Genomic DNA, 8,890 nt, shown 5'->3' with positions numbered 1-8,890 from the left:
CGAGGGCCCCACTGTATAAGCAAGCGATCTACAACGAAACCATTTACCTTAAGACGAGGCGGCGGCGGCTAGAGAGCACGAGCTCTCCTCCTCCTCCGTTCCCCTTGGCTGTCGCCTTTCCAATTCCTTCCTGCCATACCTAAAAGCCTACGTCCGACCCCATCTCCTCTCCTCCAACCCCAAGAACTCCTCTTCGATTCCTTCTTTTATATAAACCCCAAATCGTGGCCGTAGGAAAGAGAAGTCGGCGATGGCGCTTCGCCGAGCACTGGGTTGGTCGGATGGGGAGTTGATGCGGTCGGACTCGAAGCCGTGTTCGCGGTTGATGCGCCACACCGCCGGCATCTTTAGCGTCGGAGGTGCCCTCGCCTTCTGGGTCCTCTGCCGCCTCCACTACGGTCAGTCCATTTCTTCCTTTCTTTGTCTGAATTTCTTCTCTTCTTACTAATTTAGCAGTTTGATGGAATCATATGCTGGAGGTTATCGAATTAAAAATGTTTTTTTTTTCCATCTCTTGTGATTTGGATTCTGCAGTTAGTCTGATGGAAAAAGATGCGTCTTTCATTAGCTTGGGAAGCAGAATCCTTTGCGTTAGTTTCGAAGTAGATTGTTGTGATCGATAATTCGATACTAGAAATGAATGTTAAGTCATGTTGAGGCTAGTGGGAAGTGGAATCAAAGATCCTGTTCTCATTGTCCAAGATCGGTTCTTTCTCCTTTTCTCCTTCAGAGAAGGGGTAAGCCTGAACCTAGTTTTGTCACTTGAGAGCTCAGAGGATTGCTTTTCCAGTCCTTTTGCTTTAGGCATCTTTTGTTGATAGAATTATTTTAGGAGTTGAACACCTGTTTGGAAGGGAGAGAAATAGGAGAAGAGAAGAGAGGAGAGTAGAGGAGCGAAAGTGGGGGGAGAAATAAAGGATTAAATTTTTAGGAGATAAATGAGATTGAAACATCCGCTCATGCCTCCTAAATGGTTCTCAGATGACCAATTGGTCAATGTTTCCATACTGTTTAGCATGCACGATCACTATATTTTTTATCCTTTTTTATCCCCAAAATGCAGAGAAAGTGAGAAAAAGCATGACTTTTTTTTATTTTTTTAATATTCCAAATACTTTTTCTTGTCTTTCCCTTATAAGCTCAAGAAGGCAAAAATAACTTCCTCAAATCATCAATCTGTTCTAATATTAATACAAGTATCAATAGACCTATAATTTGCCAGCCCTTCTGTTGGTGTGTCAGAAGTTATCAAAAGATGTTAACATTAGCAGATTTACATATTGATGCTTTGCATAATTCTTTCATGTAATAATTACAAATTCCTTTTAGAAGAACATTACTGCATCAAAGAAAAGATGGTGGAAATTTTTGAAACAATCCTCCCTGTTAGTCTGTATACTTCTCGTCAAAAGCTAAATTGTTCAGTAGAGCTATCAGCCTGTTGGTATCATAGACGACCACATACATATAATGATTTTTCTGCACAAAATTATCAACCTCGAGGTGTTATGTCTTCATGGTAGTTATGATTTTCTTATGCAGGCCCTAGAATTACTACCCCGAGAAGTCTCAGGTGGGCGTCGTGCGGCGCAGTTTCAGTGAGCTCCACATCGGCTCTGCTGGTCCGACTGTTCAGTCCAGAGTGTGAACCTCAGAACATAGCTGCATATGACAAACCTAGATGAATGAATCCTTCCATCTCATACAGTCAAAAGGCTTTTGTTGTGATGTGCTGGTTGTAGAACTTATGTTCTTTCACCCTCTTGTTTGTCAAACTGCTTATTGCCCGGTGAAATTTTACAAACTGATGTACCAGCTTACCTCTGTTCGTGTATCTTTGGTTCGAAGGGGAAATTATTTGATGTAACGAACAAATTTATTTTCTTATAAATGGAAGGTGGCATTTCTCCTTTGCCATCGAAAAAGGATGAACATTATTTGTGCTCTGTGTTGTTTACTGTCGATACTTCAGCTGGCATACTGTCTCATAAAACTTCACTGATTACATTAGTAAATCAACTCTGGGACACAAGTTTTTGACATGGTATGTTATGAATGAAAAGCACATTACATCCGAGGAAGCATTTACCAACTCCAAGGAGTAAGAACATCTAATGTTAATCTGTTAATCTCATTTTACAAAGTTAATAACCAGGTTGTTAAGGCAAATAGTTAAAAATCCCAATGAAGTCTTTTGCTGCCTGTCCCTAAACAACATTTACCCGCTTGCATTTGTGATACATTATCCAGGCCAAGAAGGAATAGTTTTGCAGGAATTATACTGAGTGCAATATCAACCAAATTAAAAGAAAAAAAGAAAAAAAAAGAGGTAGTTGGTTAATTCAGAATTCTAAACTTTATCCAAGCTAAAGACTGAGGCCTGACATGTGTGTATACAACTTTAAAATGAAATCCCGAAGGCTCTCAATAAATGAGCAAAGGAAACAGAAGGAAGGCAAAAACATATGCCCCATGAATTAATAAAATAGAAGCTTACATTTGCTGACATGATGAGACCTGCCAAAACTGACTGGTGGGAAGCCTTCAGGAGGTTCTAGGACTTCCTGGTTATAGTTGACAGACATAAGGCACAGTCCATGAGGTGGAGCTGATAATGCAACCTTTGCGAGCTCTCTGCGATCCCTTGCAGCTATGATCTTTGGGACAATATCAGGAGGTAATGCTTCCCTTCCAATCTGAAGCAGCAAAGCTACCTGCAGAAGCATCACTGATGAAGAGTTGTTTTGATGGTTTATTGAAGCGATTGAGCAAGAGAAGATAAAAGAAGAAGCAATTAAGATATCATCCCCAACTGAAAAGAAAAATAACTGAATCAAAGATGCGTGGAACTTTGATAAAAACATCAATAAGCTCTAAATATTTCCTGCGGCCATTTCAGTATTCATATCCATCAATCTATACCATACATCCTTATAATGAATACAGCAGAGAAATCTCATGTCAGAGTATTAAAGGAGACAAAGACCACAGAATTCCTAACTATCGAAGAAATCGAGCAACTTGCTCCTTTTACTCATCAGAAGAATTATCCAACTTCTATTTATTGTCGAAGTCATTGCCTATCACTACTCACATGTAAAATTCAAGGATTTTTACAACCAGTTTATCATAATTAAAGAGAATAGCAATATCCACTTTCACTTCGGATTATTGGCACAAAGAAATAACAAACTTAAACAGTTTAACTTTTTGTATGTCATAGATTAACAATTAAAATAAATAGCATTATTTCCTCTCTCATTGGGATTGACAGCTCAAAAATCAGGCTACATTCATAATCCTTCTATCAAAGAATTTGTGACCTCCTTTGTGAGTGGTATTTTTGGATACTTGCCTTTTAATTTTACACGATAAAAACTGTAATTTCAGAAAGCTGTGTGATCCAGAGAAATTTTGAAACGAAACGGTCGTTCAATGGGCTGATGGCCATAATGGTTTTCATATAACAAAAAGCATTTGAAGGACAATAAAAGAAGGCTTCTCTTAGAAGTACTTGAAAGAACCACATTTGTGTATACTAAGAAGATCAGTATCTTAATATGTGTTAAATATATTTGCTAATTGGATGAATATTACCATGTTCCTCACTTGTCTGTACAAGAAACCAGTACCCTCAATCTCGAGCTGCAAAACAGCATCCTGGACAATGATAATATGTCTGTTAAAGACAATGTCTCCTCTAAAATGATCAATATTTATGGCTAGTGTTTATGACTGGTGAATAGTGACATGAGGAACATACAGAATAAAGAAGTTAGCATCATGAAGTACCAGTTCGGTTATGTCGAAACGAAAGATTTCTTTCACAGGATTTGGTGAGCCATCATTATGAGACGCATTGGCGAAAGATGAAAAGTCATGTTTTCCAACAAAGTATGCTGCAGCCTCCCTCATTGCATGAGGACTAAGTTTATGGACACTATGATAAGCATAAAGACGGTGAAAAGGATCCATGATTGTTCCATTGTAGATCTTGTAGTGATAAATCTTGCTCTTTGTTGAGAAACGAGCATGAAATTCAGGACGTGCTGGACTAATTTCTCTCACCTGAATATCTGGGGGAAGAAGCCCATTAATTGCAGCGTGAAGGCTTTCCAAGCTATTATAGATGAAAGGTGTGGTAAAATGAGCCACCTGAAAAATCAACAAAACTACATATTCCTAATCTATAAAGAATAAAGTAGAACAAGTCAAAGTTAACAAATATTTTTCACAACCATGAGCAGAAAGAGATGGAGTAATACTTTGACAGTAGTATTTTTAAGATAATCAAACCTGACCCCAGGCATGAACACCAGTGTCCGTCCTGCTTGCACCAACCAAACAAAGTTCCTTCCGATCTAGCTTTGTGATGCGTATTAGTGCATTCTCTACAAGGCACTGTATAGTTGGTGGTGCTGGTTGATACTGCCAGCCTGCAATATAACTTTCACAATATTGTAAGTTAAAATTATGAACAAATGTATTCTCAAGGCTCAGAGCCAGCAAATTCCTTTTCAGGGAGAAAAGAGAAAAGCAGGAGACAGAGATGGTTAATTCGAGCCAGACTCCAAATATGATTCAACAATAATTGACATAGAAAAGATTTTATATGGAAGTCAAAGATTGTGTTTGATCAATTCTATAATATCAATGGAAAAGTTATCAATGATAATGTTTGGTAAAAACTAATATGACATCTGATATTTATTCATCAATTGTAAAACCAAATAACAAGGTTGATAAGATCAAACACTCTATTCATCCTCAATGAGAACACTACCTCTGGGTTCACCTTAATTATATTGCTCCTGCCTCCAATTAACATGTTGGAAGTTATCATCATTGGATTTGCAATACCACTGCAATATTCAGACAGGATATGGGATCAACCAAGTCCACTCACAATCCTAAGGTCGCTAGACTCCCATTATAACATCCAAGCTGTATCATGCTTACTTCTTTCATATGAAAGAAAACCTCATGCTTGAGTAGTTGAAAACCTGCTTCCAGAAGTAAATTTCCATTTACAATTCCTCCAGCAGTAGGCCCTTATGAGTAGATTCAGTCCTTTTTACACAAGAGAGCACAAAGGCCTCGTGAACTAATTATTTCATAGATTTTGTTTTTGCATTTCTATGGTATGTTTTTCTAATCACTAATTCAGTATTCAAGTTATCACAATGATTTGAAGATGGTGCATAGTAGAACGCCCTTCTTTCTAGCCCAAAACCAAATTCAGCTGAAATAGTAGGATAGACTCTTTTGTTAGCTAATAAATGACATGATTATCTAAGCAAAAGTAGTAGAATACTGTAATAACATATAGAGTAGCAGAAATCATATCCCTTTACTCCTGCATGTTGTTTCATTTGCATAGCAGGAGGAGAAAACCCACATTCTCCATTTCATACCTTGTCTACAGATGACTTTACTATGCTCTGCCTTTTTTTTGGTTTTGCCTACCTTACCAAGCTTTATATTTGGTCTGAAAATTCTTAAGCACCCATCCAATATGAAAAAAATCCATTAACTTCATGATTTGCTAACTCGGATCATTCAGCATGAGATACTTATATTAAGAAGTTCTAACTCCAATGACAACACAAAATTTACCCCCAACTCAAAGGGGTCCTCTCACATATAACTAACTTTTGCTGAATCAATCACCATTAAAGTTTCACTACTCCTAAATGTGGCCCTGTACAATCTTCAATCTGGCTAAAGGCATATCTCACAGAGTACTTTGTCATATTCAACTAAGAATCGGGAAAAGAAAGCCAATCACCTAAACAATCTAGAAACTGAAGGAGGAGATGATAAACAACACGCTGAGGAGCACAATGATATGAGTAAAAGCCCATCTTGAGCCAATTGGCACTTGACACACTAATCAATTTACAGTTTAAGCGATCAAAGAGAAAACAACTATTGGGTCCTCATCAAAATTCCATCTTTTAACACATGGGCAAGTAGAAATCATCGCCATGTAAGAGATAATGGGTGAACAAGACCAGTACTCGCAAGACCGAACACTTTTAAGCACAAAACGGGCAAATTTACAGCACGGCTTTGGAGGCTGACCTTTAAACTTGGTACCATCGTAGGCAATCACCATCCTCCACTTATAAGGGCAAGGAGACGCCAGCTCCGCCACTTGGGTTTGGCCATCCTCTTCGCGCTGCCAAAGAAAGAGAGAGCAAGAATAACATGAAGTAGGAATCTTAACAGAGGAAACAATGCAACCAACAGACACATACCGAGCTATTGGAGATGGCGAAAGCGCGCAGAGGAGAAGAAGAGAAGCCAATGGCCGCAAAACCCATCTCTTCTCCCTGGGTTTTGGCTTCCAACAAAGATAATAAAAATAAAAAATAAAAAAGAGTTGGAGAGAAAAGGATACGAATGCCGATAGAGGATTGGGTTGTTGATATGGGCCTAAACTTTTCTTGGGCTAAGAAATTCTTCTTTGTGGGCTTGATCTCACTCGGACAAACTTGGATTCAGCTCACAAATACATATATATATATATATATAATATACGTATATTTTTTGTTGTATTTTTATGATTTAAAATTTGATTCTTAAAAAATTATTCAATTAATCTACCACTTTATCATCTTTAAATTTTTCGACCTATAAATTACTCAAATAAAAAAATAATAATAAAATATAAAGTATTTATGAAGCTTTATAACGACGAGGAAAGATCATATGAACATATCTCATACGAATACGATAATAACAAGTAGGATTGATTGAGAGCCAAAAGTATCACATCCAGTGATACCCATTCTCTCTTGTCAATTAGCGATCGTCTTAATTTAAGGTTTGTGGGGATTCATGAACAAATCTGAAAAGAAAATAAAATTAAAAAACTGGTTAGGAATTGAAAGAAGCACATGACATGCTGCTTAAGGATGTGTTAACTACGAAAACTTAGCATTTGTTTTGTTCCTCCCCCCTCCCCCAAAGTCCAAACTCCAAATTATCTACATACTTCCAAATCCATTCCTTGATGAATTCCGACCACAAAATCTTCATCACATCCGTTAGATTACATTAACAATAATGTGGACTCTTCTCTGTTCATCAACAATGATAAGAAAAGGTTAGGTTGCTTAGAGAGAAGTAATTAGTAGGAGAAAACTCATATTAGTGCCTCTTGGCAAAGCATGGGCCATGCAGTTTGGGGGGAGAAGATAATAATGCATGCTATCACTTCAACAAACCTTAGAAATGCTTTAGTGCTGTAAAGGTAGGAGGAGGTGGTTTGATATGTTTCCATTGTCATGAAGGAAAGACCTTAGGATTATGGATGCATGACGAAAGGCTTAATAATATTCTGCATCCATCCCCAGTTTGTTAAGCAATCAATGTCAGGGTATTTAATGCCTCCAATGATAACATTATGGAACCAGAAGATTAATCCAATCACTTTCTCTGAGTTTCTAGACCTAACCAAAGGTGGGTCCTCCTCTTCCACACGGATTGAATACTTCTTCACTTTGTGATAGATTTCTATCTCTGCTTGTTAACATGCAATCTTGGGTCTTCTTTTTTTTTTTTTCTTTTTTTTTCATTTTTTCATTTTTTTCTTTTTTGTTGGGCATGTTTTAAATGCATTATTTGACTCATATGTTTGTCTATAAGTGGTAATATTGGCAATAGTTTAGTACCTTTTTCTTTTCTTTTTTGCATGCATGGGGGACCATGTTGCATGCCCTAACTTTTCCCCCTTCCCTTTCTTTTTAATTTAAATAAAATAAAATAAATTTTATTTTAATTCTTTGTGGGAAGTGATATGTGCACGAGGAGAGGAGAGGAGGGGAGGGGAGAGAGTAACATTCACATTAAAGTTAGGTAGCCTTTATGCAACCATTTTATTCCGCATTTTTAGGTCTACTTTCTTTTCATGATATTTTTTTTTTCACTTTCTTGAAGAGAATTTCTAATTCACCTCCTTAGTTATTAACCGATGCAGAAGAAGCACTCATTATCTCTGTATCTAAATTGATATAGGAATTTAAGGCTATCACTATTGGGTCTTACTCCCCCCCCCCAATAATAGAATTTATAGACTCGATGATTCGAGAATGTTGATATTTGTTAGATCTTTTTATTAGAGTGCGTTATATGTGAATGATTTGGATACGCTGTAGTCTATTATTTTGTTCAGGCTAGGGATGACTATCTCGTTTTTCTAATCTATGATTAACCTATGGTCTAAAGAATTAAAAATAAAATTAAGATTTATTTAGATAATACTTTGTCGGTGGTGCTGGAATCGAATAACAAATTATAAAATTATGAAAATTATTATGACTTCTTTTAAAATTGCTAACTCTTGTCTTGTATTCATATGTTTAATAAGAAAGATACACAAATTAGAGAGAGTAGGCTAAAAAAGGAAAGGAGGAGAAAAAGAAAAAAGGGGTAAGCTTCATTAAGCACTAATTACTACTGCTAATAATAATAATAAAAGTAAAAAAAAAGAAAAATATCTCCCTCTTCGTTAATTTAAGCAGAGTTACTCTTTATCCACGTGGCGGAATCGTATAGCGCGGCAGAAAAGCACACTTCACAGTGACAGCTCATTCATGGTGGTTATCTCCATCCGACGTGGACGTCCATCGTCCGGGACCCACAACCACGTGGTCTTGCCACGCGGGCCCCCCCCACCCCACTCCAGGCCGGAGTAGCTGTCCAAAAACCTAAGTCGGGGCCATGCACGTAGCCTAGCCCACTTGGGTGGGGCGCGGTCTCCAACTCACACGTGTCGGGCCCTCCGGCCCCGGTCCCTTTCGCGCCGATCGGGGTTTCGCCCCCCGAAAATTTCCGGGGGGCCTCGAACTTCGCCTTTTAAGTGGGGGCCCACCGTCCAGGTGGG

At 37.9% G+C, this 8,890-nt stretch overlaps 2 protein-coding genes across 4 annotated transcripts; one reads left to right on the top strand and one right to left on the bottom strand.

Annotated features, from left to right (window-relative positions):
* The first annotated feature begins 39 nt into the window (after positions 1–39).
* LOC140778418 (uncharacterized) lies at positions 40–1,937 on the top strand. The gene is made up of 2 exons (XM_073123117.1): positions 40–398; positions 1,543–1,937. The coding sequence occupies exons 1-2, from the start codon at positions 251–253 to the stop codon at positions 1,683–1,685; spliced, it is 291 nt and encodes a 96-aa protein (XP_072979218.1). The 5' UTR covers positions 40–250; the 3' UTR covers positions 1,686–1,937.
* A 329-nt stretch (positions 1,938–2,266) lies between these two features.
* Positions 2,267–6,383, bottom strand: LOC140778456 (uncharacterized). Of its 3 annotated transcripts, XM_073123174.1 has the most exons (7): positions 6,261–6,377; positions 6,085–6,181; positions 4,302–4,436; positions 4,069–4,120; positions 3,793–3,940; positions 3,598–3,660; positions 2,270–2,714 (listed from the first exon to the last, which is right to left on the bottom strand). In XM_073123174.1, exons 1-7 carry the CDS (start codon positions 6,324–6,326, stop codon positions 2,478–2,480), a joined length of 798 nt encoding a protein of 265 aa, XP_072979275.1. In that variant the 5' UTR covers positions 6,327–6,377; the 3' UTR covers positions 2,270–2,477. The 3 variants fall into 3 exon arrangements, with proteins under 3 accessions (XP_072979276.1, XP_072979275.1, XP_072979274.1); XM_073123175.1 differs by having other exon boundaries at positions 2,267–2,714; positions 3,793–4,120; positions 4,302–4,447; positions 6,261–6,383; XM_073123173.1 differs by having other exon boundaries at positions 2,272–2,714; positions 3,793–4,155; positions 4,297–4,436.
* Between the last annotated feature and the right edge of the window lie 2,507 nt (positions 6,384–8,890).

This window comes from Typha angustifolia, chromosome 15, assembly GCF_048772165.1.
Source record: "Typha angustifolia cultivar Huaian chromosome 15, ASM4877216v1, whole genome shotgun sequence".
Lineage (NCBI taxonomy): Eukaryota > Viridiplantae > Streptophyta > Magnoliopsida > Poales > Typhaceae > Typha > Typha angustifolia.
Note: the sequence above shows the minus strand (reverse complement) of the source record. Positions and strands in the feature narration are given on the sequence as shown.

Bases quoted from the DNA above. Each gene is read 5' to 3' on its own strand.
- LOC140778418 (XM_073123117.1), top strand. From the start codon at position 251: ATGGCGCTTCGCCGAGCACTGGGTTGGTCGGATGGGGAGTTGATGCGG. The intron at 399-1,542 runs GTCAGTCCATTT...TTTCTTATGCAG, and splicing joins CCTCTGCCGCCTCCACTACG to GCCCTAGAATTACTACCCCG.
- LOC140778456 (XM_073123173.1), bottom strand. From the start codon at position 6,326: ATGGGTTTTGCGGCCATTGGCTTCTCTTCTTCTCCTCTGCGCGCTTTC. The intron at 4,437-6,084 runs GTCAGCCTCCAA...GTTATATTGCAG, and splicing joins CGATGGTACCAAGTTTAAAG to GCTGGCAGTATCAACCAGCA. The intron at 4,156-4,296 runs GTTTGATTATCT...TTGATTTTTCAG, and splicing joins GTGTTCATGCCTGGGGTCAG to GTGGCTCATTTTACCACACC.